The 27,527-nt window shown below is 44.7% G+C and overlaps 1 protein-coding gene across 1 annotated transcript in view; it reads right to left on the bottom strand.

Moving 5' to 3' along the window:
* The window catches only part of LOC142049488 (transcription factor RFX3-like), a 257,779-nt gene that overhangs the window by 166,324 nt on the left and 63,928 nt on the right, over nucleotides 1-27,527 (bottom strand). Inside the window, exons 2-3 of the mRNA XM_075077249.1 lie at nucleotides 17,938-18,062; nucleotides 4,635-4,732 (exon numbers count right to left, since the gene is read on the bottom strand). Of these exons, the coding sequence (XP_074933350.1) occupies nucleotides 4,635-4,732; nucleotides 17,938-18,054 (215 nt within the window). The 5' untranslated portion in view covers nucleotides 18,055-18,062. The remainder of the gene's footprint in view (nucleotides 1-4,634; nucleotides 4,733-17,937; nucleotides 18,063-27,527) is intronic.

The following is a 27,527-nucleotide window of genomic DNA, read 5'->3' as shown; positions in this document are numbered from 1 at the left end:
CTGATGGGATGCCACAGGTCCGTGGTGGTAGCTATCGCAACTCTCTCCTTCTCTCCTTTTCTCTTGCATAGTTGTTGTTGGCCAAATAAAGTGACTTGGCACTTGACTCCGTTTTGAGTCTTAATTCTGTTTCTGAGAATGTAAAAGGAACCTACTCATGATAAAACATTGGAGTCAATCAGAAGTTAAGCCCAGCCGCCCCCAACCTCCCAGAATTATCTGAGGTCAGTTGGAAAGCAAGGGTGTTAACCTCTGCCAAATTGTTCAACCCAACAGTGGATTGTGACACATGGTCCCCACCATTGTTGAGGATACAATGTCCTGAGTAGTTACTAGATCCCACTCACTAAAAATTGCTGACTCTGTTCATTGTGCTCTAGGCTGACACTTATATAGGCCACTCCCTAGTATTTGCTGAAAGGGTGCTTGACTGTCCCTAATCAGGAGTCAGCTGGAACAAAAGCTCAGTGCCCTCTTTAACCAAGAACAGTTGACAGAGGCTGTTAGAACTGCTAGAGCTTGCTAAAAATCAGTCTCCCCTATAGGGAAATAGACAGGGATCGGCGACCGGAATATCACGCGCTGTGACGGAAAGATAGACTCCTCCCCATAGGAGTGGCAAGAACAGGAAGCGCAAGAGTTATATAAGCGTGTGACACAGCTAAATAAACGGACATTTTGCATCCATCATACTGATGTCTGCATCACTGTCCCCAGGGTGGGTAGAGCCCTGTGTCCCGGAGATGTGCGGCCCAAGATAAGTTCTCCAACAGAAGCGTACGGCAACACTCCCCTAGCTAGGAAGATGCAATTAAGAAGCACTTAAGCCTTCTAGATGTACACAAGCCCATGGGGCCAGGGTGCTGGGGAACATCCAAGGGTGCTGAAGGAGCTGACTGATGTCATTGCAAGGCAGCTCTCTATCATCATCAAAAGGTCACAGCAACTGTAGGAAGGTCATGATGGCTGGAAAAAGTCATATCACACCCATCTTCAAGGACAAAAAAGGAGGATACCGGAAACTACAGGCCAATCAGCCTCACCTCAGTCCCTAGAAAGTTTATGGAACAAATCCTCCTGGAAGCTATTTGTAAATACATGAAGGACAAGAAGGTGATTGGGAGCAGCCAACAGGGATTTACCAAGGGCAAATCATGCCTGACCAAACTCATTGCTTTTTATGACAAGGTGACTGGCACCGTGGACAAGAGGAGGCAGTGGATGTTGTATATCTTGACTGAAGAAAGGCTTTTGACACAGTCTCCCATAATCTCCTTATCACCAAACTGCTGAGATATGGGCTGGATAAGTGAACGATCAGGTGGGTGGAAAACCACCTAGACTGCTGGGCTCAAGGAGTTGTGATCTGTGGTGCAAAGTCCAGCTGTGGGCCAGTAACTAGTGGGGTCTCTCAGGAATCAGTACTGGGACCAATGCTGTTTAAGATCTTCATTAGTGACCTGGATGATGGGACAGAATGCACTCTCATCAAGTTTACAGATGACACCAAATGGGGGGGGAGGGCGGGGGGCGGGGGCAGGCGCTCAATACGCTGGAGGTCAGAGGGACCTGAAAAGGCCAGAGAAATGGATTGATGGGATCCTCATGAAGTTTAACATGGATAAATGCCAAGTCTTGCATCTGGGATGTAATAACCCCATGCAGCTATATAGACTGGGAGGCTGACTGTCTACAAAGCAACTTTTCAGAGAAGAACCTGGGGGTTGTGGTGGAAAACAAGAGCCAGCAGCATTATGGCTCTGTTAGATTTGTGTGTCTACCACCGTACTTTCTTCTTCCCATCAACTGGTCCATGCAGCAAAGGACAAATGCATCCTGTGCTGTATTACCAAGAGTGTAGCCAGCAGGGTGAGGGCAGTGATCCTTACCCTCTGTTTAGCACAGGTGAGACTGTATCTGGAGTCCTGTGTCCAGTTTTGGGCTCCCCGGTACAAGAGAGACATGGACATACTGGAGCAAGTCCAGCAGAGGACCACCAAAGATGGTCAGGGGGCTGGAGAACATGACATATGAGGAGAGGCTGAGAGAATTAGGCCTGTTCCGCTTGGAAAAGAGAAGGTTCAGGGAAATACCTTTTTGCTCTCTACAACTACATGATGGGAAGGTACAGAGAAGATAGAGCCAGACACTTCTCAGAGGTGCACAGCAATAGTACATGAGGCAATGAACACAAGTTGTAATATGGGAAGTTCTGATTAGATATTAGGAAAATACTTTTTTCCATGAGGTTGGTCAAATACAGGAACAGGTTGCTCAGAAAGGGTGTGGAACCTCTATCCTTGGAGGTGTACGTGACTTGATGGGACAAGTCCCTGAGCAACCTGATCTAATTAGACCTGCTCTGATCAGAGGGTTGGACTAGATCACCTCTGTACGTCCCTTACAACCTAAATTTTTCTATGGTAAATTATCAACCATACTAAAATACAGTTTAGTGGTGGATGAAATAGCACTACAAGTTATGTTGTGTTGGCCAGCTCCTCTTTCCATCTCCTTTTAAGATACTATCTACAAATTAAATCCTTAGCAGTTATATCAGGAATATCATATAGGCATCATCTCCTGTATGGAGACAACTTTTCTGGGCTGTTTATCCAGTCAGTGGTTTTATTTTTGTTTTGTTTTTTAAAGTTCTTTTTCTCAGACAACCATGCATTTTGGCTCTTTGTTAGATTTGTATGTCTGCCACCATACTTTCTTCTTTCCACCCACTGGTTCTTGGTTTTTGCCTTTCCAGTCACTTCCACCAGCTCTTTATCTAAGACCAGAACCCTTTCCTGCTTACTAGATCACAGTTCCAGTCTTCTTAACCAGCCAACTCATGTTTTCCTTTCCTCCTCACTGACTAGTTGCTGGTTTTATGTGTAAATGATCTCTTGGGAGGGCTTGAAGGTTGTGTTAGAATCAGGCTAGCACATGTCCATAAAAGGAGAATGAAAGAATATCTATGTTAATGGTCACAGAACATTTTCCATTCCCACCACAGATTTAGTACTTACTCCTTTCTCTGTTTTAATAGGATAGCTTCCTTCAACCATATATGTTAGGTCCTGTATATGGAATAGACTCTTTGTTCATAGATTAAGTACTAGAACCCAGAGTTGATATAATTAATAGCAGAATGAGCAGCTGCAAGGAGATGCCCCATTTAGGACCACCTGGAGCACATCCATTGGTCTTTGGAGCATTTAACATATAAATAGGGCAAACCAAACATAATCCTCTGCTTAATATATTTGAGCTATAAACTCAGGCAAAATTTTATGAACTGTAATAAACCACACACTCCCAACATCACTGCCCATAACTGAAAGAGTAGAAGTATTAGAGCTTTTAAAAGATAAACTTATACAAGCATGGATGAAGAAATATGTTTCATTTTGTCTCAACAGTTCAATGTCTTTGGCTGACATTTTTCAAAAACAAGTTAGCCCGATAAGGCATTCTACATAGAAATTTTCAATCTTTGATTACAGTTTAACAATGTTATGAGTGACTTTCAGCTTTTACAGCATCTTAAACAAGGACACATTGGTCATTCTTAATAATAAGCACATCTTAACATACCCATTTAGGACAGAAGATTGATTAGATGTTATAAGAGCAAAGAAAATCAGGCAACAGGAGAGTGTGTAGTAAAAGGTTAACTGAAGAACGAATTTGGCAAAATATGCCAGTGGAGAGGATGCTGATGTGTTAACATCAGTCTCTGAACCCAATAGCATTGTTGACTTTTGTGTCAATGCTGGATTATCATCAATAAATACATATTTCCTGGCACCAAACAAGTTTTTTACATGCCTTTTGCTTCTTCCTTAACCTTATAACACATCAAAAGTGTCAAGGGGATATATTTAGAGGTAACTGGAAAAAGAAGGAGGGATGGTCCTCCCTGAGCAATTTCAAAGTTAGCCCTACTCTGTGTGCGGGGGGGTTGTACCATATAACCTCCAGAGGTCTCTTTTGACTTATTCTATGATTTTAAGTTTGCACATAGGAGAAAGGAACTTGATGGCAGAAAAGCATGTTCACTGAAGCAAGAAAAGCACAGGAAATAGAAGAGTCTAAGAGAGAAGCAAAAGGACATATTCTCGTTCCTCTCCCTTCCTTCCTTCACAAAAAAATTAAATATGTATCTCATTGCGCTAAATACAGTAAAGAAATTACATAATTGTTTTCTGTAAGTAATGACTGCAGCTGCCTCAGAAATTTAGGAAATTGCGAGTAGAATCTCAACTAGAAGAATAGGAGGCCCACATGAAGACTTCTTTATTACACAGACGATCATGTTATGACAAATGTAGATAATCCTTCCTATCAGCCTAACTTAAAACTTGTCCATAAACTTAACTTTTTCCCCAAACAACAAAATGCTGCATAGCTTCACACTATGTCCAACTGCAACAATTACCTGAAGTCATTTTAGATTAACTCAAGTGATGTGAATTCAACTTGTTTTCACCCAAATAATGATATAAAAAGACAAAAAATAAAGTTTTTGTTCATTTTCTTTGTTACTTAAAATACAGTAGCCCATATGATGTCATTAAAAGCACGTGCATTTAACTTCATATTTCAGCAAACATTCTAATTTTGATCACTAACCAACTTACATAGTTCCATTTGTGTAGACTGTGTCACTTCCCTCCACATACTGAACCTGGGCTGGGTAGACATGCTGTACTTGTTGCACAGTCTGTACTTGCTGTACCTGTAAATAAGAACACCAGAAATTCAGGTTAATTTACCTTATAAAAAGAATGACTAGTGCTTCAGTGCATCTAATGGTTTCTAAACAATACTCTCAGTCATGGGACATCCCTGTTCTCACAATTACTAAATAATAGAGAATGTAATATTGTGCTTCAAGTCTGTAATATGCTAAGTGGAGTACTAACATTGGAGATGCGTGCCCTTGAGAGTATGGGTATTTTCAATGCCAAAGACAAAACCATCTGGAAAGCACAAGAACAAGAACTGCATGCTTCACACCAAGCTTAGGAATTATATTTAGTAAGGAAGAAAACTTCATTTGGTCATCTATATGCTGCTTTTCTGGGTTGTTGGGGTTTTTTTTCCCCAATTTAACTCTATACAATACAAGCCTCTAAATCATGACTTACATATGCTATTAACAGGCAACCTTTGACCTGCCAGAGTAGGTCCTAAAAAATTAAGTATAATCCTAGAAGAGTCTAGGTCTCATGCATGTGATGCATCATCTACAAAAGCTCTTTAAGAACATTTTAGTTAGAAAACCTTCATCATCCTCACTACATTCTATAAAATTCCTACTCCTACTTTCCCACCATTAACTTCAAAATGAGATTCTAAACTTCATTGTTAACCTAATGTACTGGTTTTGGCTGGGATAGAGTTACATTTGTTCATAGAAGTTTATATACGGGTATGTTTTGGATTTGTGCTGGAAACAGTGTTGATAATACAGGGGTGTTTTACTTATTGCTGAACAGAGCTTACACAGAGTCAAGGCCTTTTCTGCTTCTCACACAACCCTGGCAGCAAGTAGGCTGGGGATACACAAGAAGTTGGGAGGGGATACACAAGAAGTTGGGAGGGGACACAGCTGGGACAGCTGACCCCAACTGACCAAAGGGATATTCCGTACCAGATTACATCACATTTAGCAATAAAATTTGGGGGAAGGTTGGTGGGAGCCTGCTGCTTGGGGACTGGCTGAGCATCAGTCAGCTGGTGGTAAGCAATTGTTTTCATTGGTATCACTTCTCTTTCCAAGGTTTTATTTTGGTCTCTCTTTTTTATTTTTTCCTCTTTTCCCTACAATTTATTATTATTGTTTTATTATTGCTTCTTTAGTTATTAAACTGTTTTTATCTCAACCCATGAGTTTTCTCACTTTTACACTTCCAATTCTCTTCCCCCATCCCGCTGGGGGGGGGGACGGACTGAATGAGCACATGCATGGTGCTTAGTTGCTGGCTGGGGTTAAACCAAGATACCTAAGGAAAAATTTATATGATGTGCTGGTTTTGTATGAGAAGGGGTTAATTCTCCTCCCGGGGGGGGGGGGGGGGTTGGCTACCTTTCCAGCTTCCCATGCTCTCCTGGGAGGGGCAGGGCCACAGCAGGGGTGGCTGACCCTGACTGGCCAATGGGATGTTCATTCCATACCATGTGACACCATGACGAGTATATTAAGGGAGGGCAGTTTGCGGCTTGGGGGAGACACACCGTCGGGTTGGCGGGTGGTAAGTGGCTGTGTCGCGTGCAGTTTGTTTTGGCGGTTCGTTACCCCACCCCACTCCCTTCCCCCCCCGTGTTTCATACCTCTCGTTCTTCTCCTTTACATTGCATTTTTGTTGTTGTTTCTTTTAATTTTATTAAACTGTTCTTATCTCAACCCACGAGCGTTACCCTTCTGATGCTCTCCCCCATCTACCAATGCGGGAGTGAGCGAGCGACTGTGTGGGGTTGAGCTGCCGGCTAAACCACGACAGTCTTTTTGGCGCCCAACGTGGGGCTCAAAGGTTGGAGATAATAACAGCTGCTGGTCACAACACCATGTTATGGTTTTTGCAGTTGGTGTTAAAGATTGGTGTTGGTTTGTTTAGTCTGCTGTGTTCTGCTGTGATTAGTAACGTTTTGCCTACAAGATTTGTTATGCAAACACTCGTTTTCAGTTTTATCTGGTATTTGGGGTTTTTGCTGAAACCAATACTGTACTTTGGATACCACCTTGTTGAGGCAATTAGCAATTACGCCGCCTCCTCTGAGAGATTTTATATGGAGGAAATACAGAATAGTACCTTTGCAACTTCGTTCTACGATGTCTCTGCCTCTATTACAACCGCCTTTTTGTATCTTGAACATCCTTGGGTGGTTAAGGTGCACTTATTGTTAGTTTTTGGGCATGTTGTTTTGGTTTTGACTAAGCAACACTAAGAATATTACCCAGAAATCTGCCCCAAGGCTTGATAGTTACGAGTGGCAGGGCATGTGGGATAGCATGGGCAAATACCTAGGGCAGTAGGCACCCCCAGTGTTTTGGAGTTTCACCCCTGCACAAGTGCAGAATCCTGAAAAACTAGTAGAATATTTGGACGAAGTATGTTGTTACCCTGGGAACTCCAGAGAGAAACAGATAACTGCAACGTGCTGGGGCCTGGCCCATGCGTACCGAGCCCTGCTCAACAGCTTTCAGTGCTCCCAAGCGGAAGAGAAGGTCTCTGGATTGAAAGGCAAAGTGACTGGCACTGCGGACACTCAAAACCCCACAACAAGTAGTGGAGCTGGCTCAGAGAATCAGCCTGTGACAGTATCAGTTGCCCCCATACACAAGACGAAATATTGGAAGCAGACGTCAACTCGTTCAGATAGGGACGATGAAAAAACAGGGCCGTCACAAGGAGAGGAGGAAGAAGTCATAAATGAAAGGGAGACCACCCAATCTCTGTCCTTGAGTGAATTGTGAGATATGTGAAAAGATTTCAGCCATCGTTCAGGCGAGCTCATTGTCACCTGGCTGCTCCAATGCTGGGATAATGGGGCCAGTAGCCTGGAATTAGAGGGAAAAGAAGCCAAAAAACTGGGTTCCCTTTCTATGGAAGGGGGCCTTGACAAAGCAATTAGAAAAGGGACCCAAGCCCTCAGCCTCTGGAGGTGACTCCTGTCTGGAGTGAAGGAAAGGTATCCCTTTAAAGAAGATGTTACATATCGCCCAGGAAAATAGACAACCATGGAGAAAGGCATCCAGTATCTAAGGGAATTAGCTGTGCTTGAGGTGATTTATGGTGACCTGGATGATCAACAGTCATCCAAAGATCCAGATGAAGCCCAGTACACACGACCCATGTGGCGGAAGTTTGTACGGAGCCTACCACCTTCGCATGCAAACTCATTGGCAGTAATGTCCTGGAAATATGATGAGAGACCAGCAGTGGTGGAAGTGATTGACAGACTCAGGGATTATGAAACAAATATATCTTCCTTGCTCGTCTCTGCTGTGGAGAAGCTATCTTGAGAGTTCCAGCAACTCAAAGAATATATGACCTACTCCCCACCTCGACAGAGTAGTGTCTCAGCTGTTAAGGAATATGCATCCTTTGGCTCAAAGAAGGGGATACACACCACGGGCCACCCTATGGTTCTACCTGCGTGACCATGGAGAGGACATGATGAGGTGGGATGGCAAGCCTACCTCGACACTAGAGGCACGAGAGCGTGAACTGCAAGGAAGAACAGTCACTCAGGCAGGCTCTTCCAGGAAAGCTGCTGCTCCAGTTTCCAGTGAGAAGATCCCCAGACACAGGAGTAGAAGTGCTGATTTTATTTCTAAGCATATTAGAGAGACTCTTGATTCACATTTACAGGAAGTGAGTTGTGAATGCCATGATCAAGACTAGAGGGGCCCTGCCTCCAGCCAGGTGGAGGAAAGGGACAACTGGGCTTACTGAACTGTGTGGATCCGATGGCCTAGCACGCCTGATCCACAGGAGTATAAAGCTTTAGTGGACACCGGTGTACAGTACACCTTAATGCCATCAAACTATATAGGGGCAGAACCCATCCGTATTGCTGGAGTGACAGGGGGATCCCAAGAGCTAACTGTATTGGAGGCTGAAGTGAGACTAACGGGGAATGAGTGGCAAAAGCACCCTATTGTGACTGGCCCAGAGGCTCCGTGCATCCTTGGCATAGACTACCTCAGGAGAGGGTATTTCAAGGACCCAAAAGGGTACAAGTGGGCTTTTGGAGTGGCTGACTTGGAGACGGAGAGAATTAAACAGCTGTCTACCCTGCCTGGCCTCTCAAAGGACCCTTCCGTTGTGGGGTTGCTGAGGGTCAAAGAACAAGAGGTGCTGATCACTACAACAGTGCATCGGCGGTAATAGCGCACCAACCAAGACTCTCTGATCCCCATCGATGAGCTCATTCACCAACTGAGGAGCCAAGGAGTGATCAGTAAGACCCACTCACCCTTTAACAGTCCCATATGGCCAGTCCGGAAGTCTAATACAGAGTGGAGGCTAACAGTAGACTCGTGGCCTGAATGAAGTCACTCCACCGTTGAGTGCTGCTGTGCCGGGCATGCTAGAACTTCAATACGAATTGGAGTCCAAGGCAGCCAAGTGGTATGCCACAATTGATATCACTAATGCATTCTTCTCAATCCCTCTGGCAGCAGAGTGCAGGCCACAGTTTGCTTTTACTTGGTGGGGCGTCCAGTACACCTGGAATCGACTGCCCCAGGGGTGGAAACACAGCCCTACCATTTGCCATGGACTGATCCATAATACACTGGAACAGGGAGAAACTCCAGAACACCTTCAATACATTGATGACATCATCGTGTAGGGCAACACAGCAGAAGAAGTTTTTGAGAAAGGAGAGAAAAGAGTCTGAATCCTTCTGAAAGCTGGTTTTGCCATAAAACAAAGTAAGGTGACGGGACCTGCACAAGAGATCCAGTTCTTAGGAATCAAATGGCAAGATGAACATCGTCAGATCCCAATGGATGTGATCATCAAAATAGTAGACATGTCTCCACCAACTAGCAAAAAGGAAACACAGGCTTTCTTGGGCATTGTGGGTTTTTAGAGAATGCATATTCCAAATTATAGTCTGGTCATATTCCCTCTCTATCAAGTGACCTGGAAAAAGAATTATTTCAAATGGGGCCCTGACCAACAACAAGACTTTGAAGAGATTAAACAGAAGATAGTTCACGTAGTAGGCCTTGGGCCAGTCCGGGCAGGACAAGATGTAAAAAATATGCTCTACGCCGCACCCAGGGAGAATGGCCCTACCTGGAGCCTCTGGCAGAAAGCATATGGGGAGACCCGAGGTCGACCCCTAGGGTTTTGGACTCGTGGATACAGAGGGTCCGAAGCCCGCTATACTCCAACTGAAGAGATATTGGTAGCATATGAAGGGGTTCGAGCTGCTTCAGAAGTGGTTGGTACTGAGGCACAGTTGCTCATGGTGCCCCAACTATACAGTGCTGGATGTTCAGGGGAAACATCCCCTCTACACAACATGCAACATAGAGTAAATGGGTTCCACTGATCACCCAGCAGGCTCGAATAGGAAACCCCAGGAATCTTGGAAGTGATTATGGACTGGCCAGAAGGCAAAGATTTTGGAATATCACCAGAGGAGGTGACATGTGCTGAAGAAGCCCCACTCTATAACAAACTGCCAGAAAAGGAGAAGCAATATGCCCTGTTCACTGATTGGTCCTCTCACCTTGTGGGAAAGCATCGGAGATGGAAGGCTGCTGTATGGAAGTCCTACACGACAAGTAGCAGAAACTGCTGAAGGAGAAGGTGAATCGAGCCAGTTTGCAGAGGTAAAGGCCATCCAGCTGGCCTTAGACATCCCTGAACGGGAAAAGTGGCCAGTGCTCTATCTCTATACTGACTCCTGGATGGTGGCAAATGCCTTGTGGGGCTGGTTACAGCAGTGGAAGCAAAGCAACTGGCAGCGCAGAGGCAAACCCATCTGGGCTGCCACATTGTGGCAAGATATTGCTGCCTGGGTAGAGAAACTGCTTGTAAAGGTACGTCATGTGGATGCTCACGTCCCCAAGAGTCGGGCCACTGAAGAACATCGGAACAACCAGCAGGTAGATCAGGCTGCCAAGATTGAAGTGGCTGAGGTGGATCTGGACTGGCAACATAAGGGTGAATTATTTCTAGCTCGGTGGGCCCATGACACCTCAGGCCATCAAGGGAGAGATTCAACATACAGATGGGATCGTGATCGAGGGGTGGACTTGACCATGGATATTATTGCACAGGTTATCCATGATTGTGAAACATGCGCTGCAGCAAGCAAGCCAAGCAGGTAAAACCTCTGTGGTATGGAGGATGATGGCTGAAATATAAATATGGGGAGGCCTGGCAAATTGACTATATCACACTCCCACAAACCCGCCAAGGCAAGCGCCATGTGCTTACAATGGTAGAAACAACGACTGGCTGGCTGGAAACATATCCCCTGCCCCATGCCACTGCCCGGAACACTATCCTGGGTCTTGAAAAGCAAGTCCTGTGGTGACATGGCACCCCAGAGAGAATTGAGTCAATGGGACTCATTTCCAAAATAACCTCATAGACATCTGGGCCAAAGAGCATGGTATTGAGTGGGTGTATCACATCCCCTGTCACGCACCAGCCTCTGGGAAAATTGAACGGTACAATGGACTGTTAAAAACTATGCTGAGAGCAATGTGGGGTGGAACATTCAAGCACTGGGATACACATTTAGCAAAGCCACCTGGTTAGTCAACACGAGGGGATCTGCCAACCTAGTTGGCCCTGCCCAGTCAGAAATGCTCCATACTGTGGAAGGGGATAGAGTCCCTGTAGTGCACGTAAAAAATATGCTGGGGAAAACAGTTTGGGTTCTTCCTGCTGCGGGCAAAGTAAACCCATTGGTGGGATTGCTTTTGCTCGAGGACCTGGGTGCACTTGGTGGGTGACGCGGGAGGATGGAGAAATCCAATGTCTGCCTCAAGAGGATTTGATTTCGGGTGAAAACAGCCAATGAACTGAATGGCACAATGCAAACTGCTATATAATATTGTGTGTCACCTCTGTGTTGTATCAATGATATCAGAGTACGAGCCTCCCAACCCATGGAAGATTAACTTTGATGAAACAACCAAAGTGTAGCAGTGATGGAACGATGACTGACTTGGTATGCAGCAACCCAACGCCACACACACCATCTCTCCCACCCTGAAAGACTGATATGACAGATGGGGCCCAGAGTCATGCACTGGGTGAACTCAATGGACATTTTAATGGACATTTTACAGGGAAGGTCCATAGACTAAGGGAACGATGTCTGTGTATTATGTCAAAGGATGGGAAGGGGAGGGGAGGTGGTTGGTAAGGTTGTACTGGATTGTATGGCACCTGGGCATGGTGTAAATGGTATGGAATAAGGGTTGGAGAATGTGCTGTTTTTGGCTGAGAAGGGGTTAATTCTCCTCCCTGTGTGTGTGGGGGGGTTGGCTACCTTTCCAGCTTCCCACGCTCTGCCATGTGGCGGGAGGCTGAGAGGGGCAGGACCACCGCACGGGTGGCTGACCCTGACTAGCCAATGGGATGTTCATTCCATACCATGTGACACCATGACCAGTATATTAAGGGGGGGCAGTTTGCGGCTTGGGGGAGGCGAGGCGTCGGGTGGTGAGCTGGTGCATCGTTTCGTCGAGTGCAGTTTGTTTTGGAGATTCGTTCCCCTCCCCTCTCCTTCCCCCCCCCCCGGGTTTCACGCCTCTCTTTGTTCTCCTTTACATTGCATTTCTACTGTTGTTTCTTTTAATTTTAATTATTAAACTGTTCTTATCCCAACCCGCAAGCGTTACCCTTCTGATTCTCTTTCCCATCTACTGGTGGGGGAGTGAGCGAGCGACTGTGTGGGGCTGAGCTGCCGGCTAAACCATGACAATGAAAACCTTAATTCTGAAAAAATCCAAATTACTTTGAATGAGACTTTTCAAGTGTGACATAAAAACAGATGTTTCTGGCAGTCAGCAGTAACGAGATGTACTCTCTTTGAGGGTTAAATAGAAAAATCAGCAATTTGCTGATTTCCCATATGAACCATTACATAAACTGACATTGGCATGCCATCCCTTAACAGTATTCTTGAACTATAATTTCTCAAATTCAAAAAATATGTCTCTTATCATTAAGGCAGGATAAAACTATGTACAGAATTTTGATGTTAGATAGAAGTGTTTGCATTAAAAGTTCTCATAAGGTTAAGAGAAAAATACTAGGGTAAAATAAGTAAGGATTTATAAACCCCATTTAAAATTTTAAAAAATCTAAAAAAATATTATCAAGTGTAGCACCTAAAAAAAGTAAAATGCAAAGCTTTCTGTTCTCAGAGAAAAAAACATCTTAATACATTAATTAGTCTGGAATACTTTTGGAAAGCAGCACATGCTGTAATGTTGATATTTAGATAAATTACTGATATAAGTTCATGACTATATTTTTCATATGTTAAATCTGATTTTGCATTAAGCTCCAATGTTGATTAGCAAAAGTGTGTATGTCCAGTTTAATGACAGAATTATTTCTGCATGCTATGGTCATAGTCTATGTTGAATAGGAAGATTTGTTCTGTGCAACTTCTGATGCATGGATATATCTTCTAAAATTTATTAAGACACTTGTTTTGAATTTTACTCTTCAAATTCTTCTGTATTGCATGACATAAACCATAAGGTCAGTGAGATTAATTTAAAATCCTTATAAGCTTGCTACCACATACTTAAGAGTGCATGTGAAAACAGGAATGATACATGAATGGAAGGTCATATTTGAGGATACATATAAGACTAAGAAAAATTCTGCAGGATGTTAAATGGCATTTAATTATGTTCCTCACTTTTGCGCCTTACTTTTGCTACTTTTTACTTGTACATGTATAGGTTTCTCCTTTCACCATTCAAGGTGCTAAAAATGATAATGGCTGTGTGGCTTGAAAATACCTGTGAAACCACTGCCACTACACTCAGAACGGTATATTAGTTTTTCATTAAGGACTTTTTTTTCTTCATCATTTGGCGCACCATGAAAGCCATAGTTATATTCAAAGAAAAGATTTATTTTAGCAGAAAATAATTTAGACATTGAGAAATTATCCCCCCCCAACTACAGGAAAGGATTTTTTAAAATATCTTATTTCTTCTGAATTTTTCATCTTTACCTAAAGTAGTCTGCTCCTAAAGCCTGTGTACATAAATTCAAATTTCAAATTTAAGCAAATATATAATATATACAGTTGATTTTTTGGAGCAAAACCATTCTCTTTCGTCAGAGATTGTTTTAATGCCTGATAGCCCCTTCTTTTCCTGCAGTGGAAAAGCACCTATCTTACCCACATTTTTCATCACATTTCCTAGTGGTATACTAGATTCACATCTTTATTCTTCCTTTTCCTTACCCTACACATTCAATTCCTTTAAAATTCCTGACATTTTCTCAACACTTTCATCATCTATCCTTTTCTCTCTAAACCAGTATCTCCTTCATATGCTGGCTCAATCACTGCAGAATCATCTGCATCAGCTTTCACAACATATGCATCACCTCTTCAGTCTAAAAAAATATTACAGCAACCTCATCTTCCTTGGCTAGGCTGATCCCCTGACTTGCCTTTCTGAAACCTTACATGACTTCTACTTTCAAAATAAGACTTAACTGAAAAAATACAATCCAATATAATCACAAAATAATCCAAAATACAGATGAAATATTCAGTGAAACAGAATTACTGGAAATAGTAACACTGAAAGATAAGTAATATCATTGAAAATATATGCTGATATAAACTATATCTATTTCTTAAAATTTTTAAGCAAAGCTTAAAAAGAACTAACCACACTAAGCCTCCTAGAAAGCTTAACTAAGTACAAGCATCACAGAAGCTTCATTTACAGAGGTAGTATAATATTAGAAAGACCTTATCCTAATGGGCCCTGATAGGATGCACCCATGAGTGCTGAGGGAGCTGTCTGTCATTGTGAGGCTGCTCTCGATAATCTTTGAATGATCATGGTGATTAGGAGAGGTGGCCAAGGACTGGAGGAAAGCAAAAAACATTCCTGTCTTCAAGGAGAAGGACCCAGGGAACTACAGGCCAGTCAGCTTCACCTCAGTTCCTAGGAAGGTGATGGAGCAACTAATCCTAGCAACCATTTCCCAGCACATGAATGATAAGAAAATAATCAGTAGTCAGCAAGGATTCACCAAGGGAAAGTCATGCTTGACAACTTAAAAACCTTCTACAATGAAATAACTGGCCTGGTAGACCGGGGAGAGCAGTGGATATAGCCTACCTAGAATTCAGGAAGTCCTTTGTCTCCCATAAGGTCCTCAGAGAAACTGTTGAAATATGGGCTGGATGAGCAGACAGTGGAGGTGGATTGAAAACTGGCTGAACGGCCAGGCCCAGAGGGTGGTGATCAGCGGCACAAAGTCTACTTGGCTGAGAGAGCTGGGGCTGTTTAGCCCAGAGGCTCGGGGGTAATCAAATTATGTGTGCAAATACCTGAAGGGAAGGTGCAAAGAAAATGGAGCCAGGATCTTTTCAGTGGTGTCCAGTGAAAGCGCAAGAGGCAATGGGCAAAAACTGAAACAAAGAGGTTCCATTTGAACAAAAGGAAACACTTTTTCACTGTGAGGATGACTGAGCACTGGAACAGGTTTCCCAAGGAGGTTGTGGATTTTCCCTCCTTGGAGATATTCAAAAGCCCTCTGGACATGTTCTTAGGCAACCAGCTCTAGGTGACCCTGCTTGAGCAGGGGGGATGACCTCCAGTGGTCCTTCCAACCTCAACCATTCTGTGATTCTCTACTAAATATTTAAATTAAAGAGAGAGATCTATATAAAAGTCCTAAATCAGCAAAAGCCTTTCAGTGGCACAATGTCTAGTTGGAGGCCAATGCCTAGTGGTGTATCTCACGGGCTAATACCAGGTCCAGTCCTGTTCAACATCTTACTGATCTGGATGATGGGGCGGAGTGTATCCCCAGCCATTTACTGATGACAACAAACTGTGAGGAGTGGCTGATGCTGATATGCCATAGGGTCATGCTGCCATCCAGAGGGGCCTCAAAAGCCTGTAGAAATCAGCTGACAGGAACCTCATGAAGTTCAAAAACAGGAAGCACCAAGTCCTGCACCTGGGGAAGAATAACCCCATGCACCAATACAGGCTGGGGTCCGACCAGCTGGAAAGCAGCTTTGCAGAAAAGGACACAGGGGTCCTGCTACCTGCAGTCTGGAGGAAAGTGTCATTTAAAGGTTAAAGGCTTCACTCTAAATGCAACAAACAGAAAATATCCATTTTGAGGCACTGAGGGATCTTGTTTTGGACTACAGCACAAATCCAGAGAGTGATGACACTAAAAAAAAAAAAACTATAATAGAGCAGTGCTCTTCCCCTTTATTAAGCACCAGTTGAATACTGTGTACCTGGATTCCTGTGTCCAGTTCTGGGCTCCCAGCTGAGAGAGCTGGGACCATTTAGCCTAGAGATAAGGCTTGGGGTGCGGGGCAATCTCATCAATGTATGTAAATACCTGAAGGGAAGGTGCATGGAAGATGGAGCCAGGCTCTTTTCAGTGGTGCCCAGTGACAGGACAAGAGGCGATATGCACAAACGGAAACACAGGAGGTTACATCTGAATATCAGGAAACACTTTTTTACTGTGATGGTGACTGATCACTGGAACAAGTTGTGCAGGGATGTTGTGGAGTCTCCCTCCTTGGAGATATTCAAAAGCCATCTGGGCATGTTCCTGGGCAACTGGCTCTAGGTGGCCCTGCTTGAGCAAGGGGTTTGGACCAGATGACCTCCAGAGGTCCCTTCCAACCGCAGCCATTCTATGATTTTGCGATTCTCTGATTTCAGCCAATTATTAACTTAGTAGGGATGAACTTTGAGCAAGTACACAAAGATAAGCCTTTAAATTCATGTTAAATGTCCAATGCTTAAATGTTTTGCTGAAACATTGGGTTGTTTTTTCTTTGGGGGGGTGGGGGTGGGGTGTTTTTTAAAAAATATATATATTCCAAAGTACATTATAATATAAGTGATATTAATGGAATTATGAGGCATTATGAATTGAGTCTGTATATCAGGAAAAATTATTAGTGAAATATATGAGGCAGTTAAACAGCATTGCAAAGAACATGCAAAAAAATTCCCCACCTTAAATTTTAAAACTAAACTGAAAATGCTAGAAATTTTAATTTAGACAACACTGATTCACTAGCACAGAAACAAACTTACATAATTTAACAAGTTATTCTCAGTTTTAATATTGTTGATTTTGAAACTATAAAGCCAACTTATGTTGAAAAAGAACATCAGATTTCACCCAAAGAACCTAAAACACTGACAGCTGAATGGAGGGGAAGTGGAGAGGGAGGTGCTGATCTCTTCTCCCTGGTATCCCATGACAGGACAAGTGGGAATAGTTCAAAGCTGTGTCAAGAGAGGTTCGGACTATATATTAGGAAACATTTATTTAGTGAAAGGGTGGTCAAACACCTAGAGAGGTGGTCAATGTTCCATGCATGTCCACGTTTAAGAGGTATTTGGACAATGCCCTTAATAATAAGCTTTCGGTTAGCCCTGAAGCGGTCAGACGGTTGGACTAGATGGTCATTGTAGGTCCCTTCCAACTGGAACAAATAATTTAAAAAAAAAAAAGGGCACTAAATTACACATACTAAAGGACTCCTGGACAAAAGTCATGGCTTTTCATATTCCTGTTTTCCAACTCCACTTCCCTCCTTAACCTCCCCATACACTGCTCCCTCTAATGTTGGTGGGGTTGCATAGGTGATTAATCATGTCACAGAAGTGTGTGCTGAGCTGGCTGCTTCAGAAGCCCCTTTAATTCTCTGGCAAATCCAAATTATGCATTGCATATGGTTTTACTTCAAATACTTTTCTGCAGTTGTGCAAGAACCTGCAGGGAGTCCAGCTTAGAAGTACAAAATGACATTGCTTTTGTATTTTACATCTATATTGTATTTATTTCAAAATTTCCATATTCCTTATTAACATTTCAAAGGAATAAATGTGACTCTTCAATAACTTAGAGTAATGTAATTTTTTATGAGATATTGCACACATTTCATAGTAATCTACTTTTAGAATCACGTATACATATTTCTACTGGTTGCCAGATATTCTAGTTCAAGAAATAAACCCTGAAAACAACATGTCTGCTTATGTAGCTATTTTAGTTCCAGCAAAATAAAACTGAATAAAACAGTGAAAAAAAGAGTTGCTTTTGCAGCCTTGTATAAAATCAGTTCTTCACAACACCTGTTGAAATGCATCATTCTGTCTTGCCAGGTTTTTTTGTTTTCCCAAAATTAACAGACACCTACCTGTTGCTGAACTGGTACCTGCTGTACTACCTGTGTGGGCACTGCTGCCTGGCCAGCCACAGATGCTTGTAAAGTCACAGTCGAACCTGTGTCCGACCCAGTCTCTGATGTCTGCATCGTGGTCTCTGAATAAAATTAAAATGTAAAATTAAAAGTTCAGCACAAACTTCTTTGCTTTTTGTCACTTATCCTTATTCAGATCTTAAAAGAAGAATATTCACCCAAAATGCAGTCTGGGGATTAGCTAAAGATTGTTTCATGTACTATTACATGAGTACATGGAGACATTTCATTTATTTTTCCTGTTTTAAAATGCTGGTTTGGCCTAAAATATTAGAAAATTCATACTATATATTATTGGTTTGTCTAATCTAAGATCTGCTTAGAGCTTGCAGCACATCAAGAAGAGGATACTATAAGCTTTGGACTTCATGAATTTTTTTCTAACAGTTTAAAGTCTGCTTTGTAACAGCAAATACATTTATCGAGTCAGAAGGTGCACACAAACCTACTTACTGCTTTGAGGTAAGGAACTTTTAGATAAAAAAAAAATCCATTCACATGCTTGATTCTTCTCTAACTATACTTGTATACGTTAGCTGCAACTATTGTCAAATTTTGAGAGGAGACTCAAAACCTTATACCATATTAAGACAACACAGTTTAAGCTACCTATATGCACAAACATAATTAATGCTAGAAGCTGCACATAGAAATGTCTACTTCTTATTTAAGCATGCCTTCACAAAAAGACTTGCAATAATCAATGCAATTAAACTGAACACTGGAAACATGTCATACCAACTCATCACAATTTTAAAGAGCTAAAGGAGTAATTTCTATAGTAATCACAATACAAATAAATTACAGTACCTCCAATATTGTCAGCTTTCAGAAAGAACTAACATACACTGAATAAAGCGTACTGTAAGACCACAATGGGTAAAATATGCAATATCAGAAATAAATTTGTCTCTTCATTTTCTTCCCTGAAATGGTTCAAATCCTTATGTACTGAAATATTCAAAGTTTTCTCTTACCTTACTTGCACTCAAAGTATCTTATGTAATAATGTACGTGAACAGAAACTTTTCTCACTTATTTATGTGACTTCAGGAACAACTCAAAAATCAGAAATGAGTCAAAAGCCTCCCATCAGCTTGTAAATGACTACCCATTCTTTAAAGCTGTCATTCCCCTGGTTTACTGAGTTGCACTATAAATTCTTCACATTCAAATGCCAAGTTAAAGCTCTAGCAGGTGAAAGAATGAGGGGCTGCAACCTGAAAAGACGACCCTGAAAAGCATTTTAAAGGTCATAGTGAAAAAGTTACTCAAGTAAGCTTGCTTTAGCAGAAAGTGTTAATGTAATCACTGGAGTTATAAACAGGGTTTTTACCCCTATTAAAATAGCGAGGCACACAAAAGAAAAGTACATGAGATTGTGTCACTGACATTTTTAAGAGGACTATTCAAAAATCTGAATAGAGCACAGAAATGGTCCAACAACAAAGGAAAATGCCTTACAAAGTAAACCTAGAGTACCAGAAAGAAGACGGAGGATGACTCCTACATACTAGGAATCAGAGAATTCCTCAATTTTGCACAGAATCACAGAATCGTTTAGGTTGGAAGTGACCTCTTGAGAACATCAGGGTCACCTAGAGCAAGTTTCTCAGGGCCATATCCAGTTGAGTTCTTAATATCTCCAAGGATAGAGACTCCACAACATCTTTGGATGACCTGGTACAGTCCTTGACTAACCTCACAGTAAAAATTTGTCTTCAAGCGTTCAGATGGAATTTCCTGGGTTTTTCCATTTGTGTCTATTGTCTCTTGTCCTGTCAATGAGCACCACTAAGAGTCTTGCTCCCTCATCTTCACTCCCTCCCATCAAGTATTTATACACAATGATAAGATCCTTCCTGAGCCTTCTGTTCTCCAGACTGAATAGTCCCATCTATCTCAGCCTCTCCTCATATGGCAGATGCTCCAGTTCCTTAATCATCTTTGTGGCCCTTTGCTGGACTTGCTATAGTAAGTCCATACCTTTCTTGTACTGGGGAGCCCAGAACTGAATACGGTATTCCAGATGCGGCCTCACTAGCACTGAGTAGAGAGGAAGGATCTACCTTGACCTCCTAGCAACGCTCTTCCAAATAGAGCCAGGGATACTGTTGGCCATTTGCCACGAGGGAGCACTGTTGGCTCATGTTCAGCTTCTTGTCCACCAGGACACCCATTTCCTCCTCTGCAAAGCTACTTTCTATCTAGTCAGCCTGCAGACTGTATCGGTGCCTGAAGTAAGTCCTTCCCAGATGCAGGACTTCGCATTCCCACTTGCTGAACTTCATGAGATTCTTCTCTGCCCAGTTCTCCACCCTGCTGACGTCTCGCTGCATGGCAGCACAACCATCTGGTATACCAGCCACTCCTCCCAGTTTTGTATCATCTGAAAATTTGCTGAGGGTGCACTTTCATATTTTCCAGGACATTAATAAAGATAAAAAGTATTGGCCCCAGTATAGACTCCTGGGGGACACCACTAGTGACTTCCTTCCGACTGAAATTTGTGCCACTGATCACAACACTCTGGGCCTAGACATTCAGGCACTTTCAGTTCACCTCACTGTCCATTAAACAACATCCACTGCTCTCCCCCCATCCACCAATCTAGTTGCCTCATTGTAGGAGGCTTATCAGGTTGGTCAGCCATGATTTCCCATTCATAGATCCATACTGACTCTTACAAAACACCTTAATGTCCATCAGTTTCTAGGATTATTTTCTCACAGAATCAAAGAATGGTAGGGGTTGGAAGGGACCTCTGGAGATCATCTTGTCCAACCCCCCTGCTTGAGCAGGTACACCTAGAGCAGGGGGCACAGGACCACATCCAGGCAGGTTTTGAATGTCTCCAGGGAAGGAGACTCCACAGCCTCTCTGCACAGCCTGTTCCACTGCTCTGTCACCCTCACAGGAAAGAAACTGGCTTTTGTTTTTTTCATATTTAAGTAGAATTTCCTGTGTTCAAACTTGTGCCCATTACCCCTTGTCCTGTCATTGGGCACCACTGAAAAGAATCCATTCCCAACCTCTTGAAACCCACCCTTTAGATATTTATAAGTACTGATGAGATTCCCCCCTCAGTCTTCTCTCCTCCAGGTTGAACAAACCCAGGTCTCTCAGCCTTTCCTCATAAGGGAGATGCTCCAGTCCCCTGATCATCTTGGTAGCTCTCTGCTGGACATGCTCAAGCAGTTCCCTGTCCTTCTTAAACTGGGGGTCCAAAGCTGGACACAGTACTCCAAATGCAGTCTCACTAGGGCAGAATAGAGGGGGAGGATAACCTCCCTCAACCTGCTGGCCACACTCCTTTTAATGCACCCCAGGATACCATTGGCCTTCTTGGCCACAAGGGCACATTGCTGGCTCAAGGTCAACTTGCTGTCCACCAGCACACCAAGGTCCTCCTCCACAGAGCCGCTTTCCAGCAGGTCAACCCTCAACGTGTACCAGTGCATGGGGTTGTTCCTCCCCAGGTGCAGGACCTTGCACTTGCTCTTGTTGAATTTCATGAGGTTCCCCTCAGCCCAGCTCTCCAGCCTGTCCAGGTCTCGTTGGATGGCAGCACAGCCTTCCAGCATATCAGCCACTCCTCCCAGCTTGGTATCATCAGGAAACTTGCTGAGGTTACACTCTATCCCATCATCCAGGTCATTGATGAATATATTAAACAGGACTGGACCCAGCACAGACCCCTGGGGAACACCACTAGTGACGGGCCTTCATCCAGAATCTGCTCTGTTGATCCTGACCCTCTGAGCTCTGTTGTTCAGCCGGTTCTCTATGCACCTTACTGTCCTCTCATCTAACCCACACTTCCTTAGTTTGTCTATGAGAATGCTATGGGAGACAGTGTCAAATGCCTTACTGAAGTCGAGATAGACAACATCTCCAGCCTGGAGATGACCTCCAGGATGAACTCCTCCAGAATGAACTGCTCCATCACCTTTCCAGGGATGGAGGTGAGGCTGACTGGCCTATAGTTTCCCACGTCCTCCTTCTTGCCCTCTTTGAAAACTGGAGTGACATTTGCTTTCCTCCTTTCTCCAGATTTTTTCTGTCTCCTCTGGGGGCTGAGATGCCTGAGAGCCAGCCTTAGCAGTGAAGACTGAAGCAAAGGCGGCATTCAGTAACTCCGCCTTCTCTGCCTCCTGCATCACCAGGGCCCCTACCTTGTCTTCCCAGGAATACAGGTGAGGCTGACCAGCCTGTAGTTCCCCAGATCTTCCTTCTTGCCTTTCTCAAAGAATGGAGTGATATTTACTCTCTTCCACTTCTCAGGAAGCTCTTCCAATCACCATGACCATTCAAAGATAATAGAGAGTGGCCTTGCAATGACATCAGCTAGCTCCTTCAGCATTTGTGGGTGCAACACATCAGGCTCCATGGACTTACATATGTTCACTTTGCATAAGTGCTCTTATATGTGGTACTCCTACATGGAGGGTAAATCTTCCTTGCTCCAGACTTTCTCTCTGGTCTCAGGGGCCTGGGAATCCTCAAGGTTGGTCTTACCAGTAAAGACTGAGGCAGAGAAGGCACTGAACACCTTGACCTTTTTCATGTCATTTGTCACCAGTTCCCTTGCCCCATTCAGCAGCAGGTGGCATTTTCCCTAGCCTTCCTTTTGCTGTTTCTGTACTTGTAGAATCCTTTCTTGTTGCCAGTGCATCTATCAATCAGCATTACATTTTGTACTGGGTCTGTCTGGGATGGAGTTAACTTCCCTCATAGCTGCCCATATGGTGCTGTGCTTGGCATTTGTGGCTAGAACAGTGTTGATAACAGATCAATTTTTTGGCTATTGCTGAGCAGTGTTTGCACAGCATCAAGGCTTTCTCTCCAACTCCTTACACCCGCCCTCCAAGGCCAATAGGCTGGGGGTGAGCAAGAGGTTGGTAGGGGCCATAGCCACGACAACTGACCCCAGATGACCAAAGGAATATTCCATACCATACGACATGGTGCTCAGCAAAAAAAAGATCATAGAAAGGAGGAGGAAGGGGGGGAACACACGACACGCTCGTGGTTATGGCATTTGTCTTTGCAAGCAACTGTTAAGCATGCTGAGGATCTGCTTTCCAGGAAGTGGCTAGATATCTTGTGGCTGGCCAATGGGGAGTAGTGAATGAATTCCTCGCTTCGCTTTGTTTCCACACACAGCTTTTGGGGTTTTTTTTCTTAAACTGTCACCTTCCTTCTGTTTTCCCCCATTCCATGGGAGAAGGTAGTGTGCAAAAAGGAGTGTGGGTGTTATGATGCTGCTGCTCAGGGTCAAGCCAAGACATATTTAATCAAGTATAAATGAGATGTAGACACTGACCACACCAACCCTAGAAAAATGCCTATTTATTATTTCTGGAAGAAAGCAACACTTCTGCTTTTTGTTGGCATTGGGGGCTATGCTAAAAGTTTACCCTGCCAAAAGGATTTTAAAAAAGAAAAAGAAACTCCCAACTGACTGGAGAGAAAAATGATGGAGCATAAACAAAATAAAGGGTGAGAAAGAGAGAGTACTCAGGAGACGGAGAGATGACAGTATGAAAAGAGAAATTGGTCGCGAGACATGAGAAAGCTGATGATGAAATTCAAGACAGTCGAGATCAAGAGATGAGAGTGAAGGCCAGGAAAGCCAAGAGATGTGAGACCAAAGACGGCCGAGAGAGAGACTGCGTGGAACAGAGAGACAAGAGGGGATAGACAAGAGACGGGGGGAAGATGGGAGATACATTACAAGAAGAGCCATGAAATGAGTGGAGCAAGAGAAGAGGAGAGAGATGAGACATGGGACAGGGGGAGGAGGGGAGGGGAGGAGCGGCGACGGGAGGGGAGGGGAGGGGAGGTGAGGGAGATGAATGAGAAGAGAGACGGAACAGAGGAGGGGAGGGGAGGGCAGAGGAGAGCAGAGGAGGGCAAGGGAGGGGAGAGGAGGGGAGAGACGGAACAAAGGAGGGCAGAGGAGGGGAGGGGAGGGCAGAGGAGGGAAATGAATGAGAAGAGAGACGAGGGGAGGGGAGGGGAGAGGGGAATCATAGAATCGTTAAGGTTGGAAAAGACCCTTAAGATCATCGAGTCCAACCGCTAACCTATCACTGCCAAGTCCACCACTAAACCATATTCTCAAGCACCACATCTACCCTTCTTTTCAATACCTCCAGGGATGGAGACTCCACCACCTCTCTGGGCAGCCTGTTCCAATGCCTGACAACCCTTTCGGTGAAGAAGTTTTTCCTAATATCCAACCTAAACTTCCCCTGGCGCAGCTTGAGGCCACTTCCTCTCGTCCTATCGCTTGTTACTAGGGAGAAGAGACCGACCCCCACCTCGCTACAACCTCCTTTCAGGTAGTTGTAGAGAGCGATAAGGTCTCCCCTCAGCCTCCTCCAGACTAAACAACCCCAGTACCCTCAGCTGCTCCTCATAAGACTTGTTCTCTAGACCTTTAACCAGCTTTTTTGCCCTTCTCTGGACACACTCCAGCACCTCCATGTCCTCCTTGTAGTGAGGGGCCCAAAACTGCACACAGTACTCAAGGTGCGGCCTCACCAGTGCTGAGTACAGGGGCACCATCACCTCCCTGCTCCTGCTGGCCACACTATTCCTGATACAAGCCAGGATGCCGTTGTCCTTCTTGGCCGCCCGAGCACACTGCCGGCTCATGTTCAGCCGGCTGTCAACCAACACCCCCAGGTCCTTTTCCTCCAGGCAGCTTTCCAGGGAGCTCATCTCCAGGGAGGCGAGGGGAGAGATGGGAGGCACAGGAGGGAGGCAATAGTAGAGACGGGAGGCAGGCACGAGAGGGAGGCAGACAAGATAGGACAAGAGGAGAGAGACAAGAGACAGGTGATGGAAAGATGAGGCAGAGCCAACAAAGAAGACAGACAAGCGAGAGACAGGAGACAGACTAGAGAGGCAGGAGCAAGGGTCCAGCAAGAGAAGACAAGAAGTCGGGGGAAGAAGATAGACAAGATGAAAGGCAAGACACAGAAGAGGGAGAGACAAGAGACAGGGGAGGTAAAGACAGACAACAGGTGAGAGACAGACAAGGTAGACGATTGAGATGAGAGGCAGAGGAAGCAGATGATAGAGATGGGGCAGATGAGGAAGATGACAGGCGAGATACAGACTAGAGGGAGCCAAGGCGAGATGAGAGACCAGATGTGGATGGACAGACGGGATAAAAGAGGTACATTGTGGGTAGAGGGGAGGGGGGCGAGAGAGCAACAAGAGATGAGAGACACAAGAGATTAGAAAGATGAGAGAGATGGGAGAGGAGAGAGGGAGACAAGACCATGAGAGGTGAAGCAAGAGCACAAAATTAGATCAGATAAACCAGATGATACAAGAGTAGAGGGGAGGATAAGAGGGATGAGTAATGAGAGAGACGAGAGTTGCAAGGAACAGGAAAGACAAGAGAGACAGGAAAGAGACAAGAGGAATGAGACATGAGATGAGACAATGGAGGGAGACAAGAGGGTGGCAAGATGGGGAGAGACAAGAAAAGAGAGGTGAGATGAGTAGCAATCGACAAGTAAAGAGAGATGAGACATGAGATGAGATGAGATGAGATGAGAGAGGAAAGGAGAGATGAGACGAGACAAGATGAGATGACAGGAGTAGAGAGGAGAGGTGACAATGGAGAGACAAGAGAGGCCAGATGGGATGAGAGTAGAGGGGAGGGGGCCAAGAGGGGAGTTGGACAAGAGAGAGACACGAGAGTTGCAAGGGACAGGAAAGACAAGAGAGACGGGAGATGAGAGGCAAGAGGGACAAGACGAGATGAGGGATAAGACAAGAGTCGAGAGGAGGGATGAGAAGAGAATCAAGATGAGACAAGAGGAGAGGGGGAAAAAATATGAGAGAAGATGAGAGAGGAGGTGCTGTAGGTGTGGCTTCTGTGATAAGGGGGCAGCTCCTGCCCCCATGTTGGACAGAGCCAGTTTTAGCCAGCTCCAAAATGGACCCACCGCTTCCCAAGGCTGAGCCAGTCAGCGAAGCTGGCGGTGCTTCTGTGAGAACATGTTTAAGAAAGGGTAAAAAAATGCTGCACAGCAGCTGTGAGACATGAGATAAGACACAAAGATGAGTGATGAGACGAGAGGCAAGCTGACAGAGACAAGACAAGAGATGAGATTAGATGAGAGGCCAGGCAAGACAGGAGTGGCCAGATGAGACACATGCCAGACAAGGTGAGAGACCAGATGAGACCAGACAAGGGACCATCTTCAACAAGCACTGGTTCAATGTTTTCTTTAGACCTCCTCTTGCTATTAATGTACTTAAAGATCTTCTTGTTGTCTGGCACAACACTGGCCAGTTTCAACTCTAATTGAGCTTTGGCCTCTCGTGTCTTCTCCCTGCATATATGAAGGAGCAAGAGCCTAGAGAGGAGTCAGGATGAAGAGAGGAGTGAGGGCTGAGAGAGAACAGAGAGAGGGGCGAGAACATGCATGAGAAAGGCAAGAGAGACCTGAGAGCAAGCGGAGAATAAGCTGAGAAATCCCAAATGTGAGCGAGGCAGAGCCAATAGCTGAGTGAGGGTCAAAAGAGAGCAAAGCAAGAGCTGGGAGAGGGGCGAGGACCGAGATAGATCACTCAGAGGAGTGGGGGCCATGAGAGTTGAAACATGAGAGAGGGCCAAGAGACAACCAGGAGAGGAGTGATGGCCGAAAGAGCCGAGAGAGGGTCAAGGGTCAAGGTCTCTGCCAAAGTTGAGAGAGGGGTGAGAGGCCAAGAGAGAGTGAGGGGAGAGCCTAGGGAGAGTCTAGCCCGGAGAGTAGAGAGGGAGGAGAGAGATGGGGGAGGGGCAAGAAAGAGCCAGGAAAGGGGTGAGGGCTGAAAGAAAGCCAAGAGAGGGGAGAGGACTGAGAAAGGGACACAAGAGGTCCTGGGAAGGGGAGAGGGAAGAAAAAGCTGAGACAGAGCCAGGAAAGGGACAAGGGCCAAGAGAAAGCCAAGAGATGAGCAAGGGGCAAGAGAGAGCCAGGAGAGAGCTGTGAGAAGGACAAGGGCATAGAGAGCTGAGAGAGTGCCTAGGGAGGGGAGATGGTGAGTGAGCTGATATTTGGGCAAGGACCAAAAACCAGGAGAGAGCTGGGAGAGGAACAAGTGCTGAGAGAGCACCAAGAGAGGAGCGAGGCCCAAGGACCGAGAGAATGTTGAGACAGAGGTGAGAGGATTAAGAGAGAAGCACAGGCCGAGAGAGAACTGGGAGAGAGTTGTGAGAGGGGCGAGAGCCTAGAGAGCTGAGAGTGAGTCTGGAGAGGGGAGAGGGAGGAGAGCGCCAGGATAGGGGCAAGACAAAGCTGAGAGGAGCAAGGGCCCTGAGAGAAGTGAGGGCCAAGAGAGGAGCAAGGGCTGAGAGTCAAGAGAAGAGCTAAGGCCAAGAGAGACAGAAGCATGGTGAGGGTCTACAGAGATGAGACAGAGCCAGGAGAGGGGCAAGCTAAGAGAGAGACGAGAGAGGTGAGAGGTTTGAGAGCAGAGAGGGGAGGACCAAGAGAGGGGCGAGTATTAAGAGCAGA

Source organism: Phalacrocorax aristotelis, chromosome W, assembly GCF_949628215.1.
Source record: "Phalacrocorax aristotelis chromosome W, bGulAri2.1, whole genome shotgun sequence".
Lineage (NCBI taxonomy): Eukaryota > Metazoa > Chordata > Aves > Suliformes > Phalacrocoracidae > Phalacrocorax > Phalacrocorax aristotelis.
This window is presented reverse-complemented; position numbering and strand designations above follow the sequence as displayed.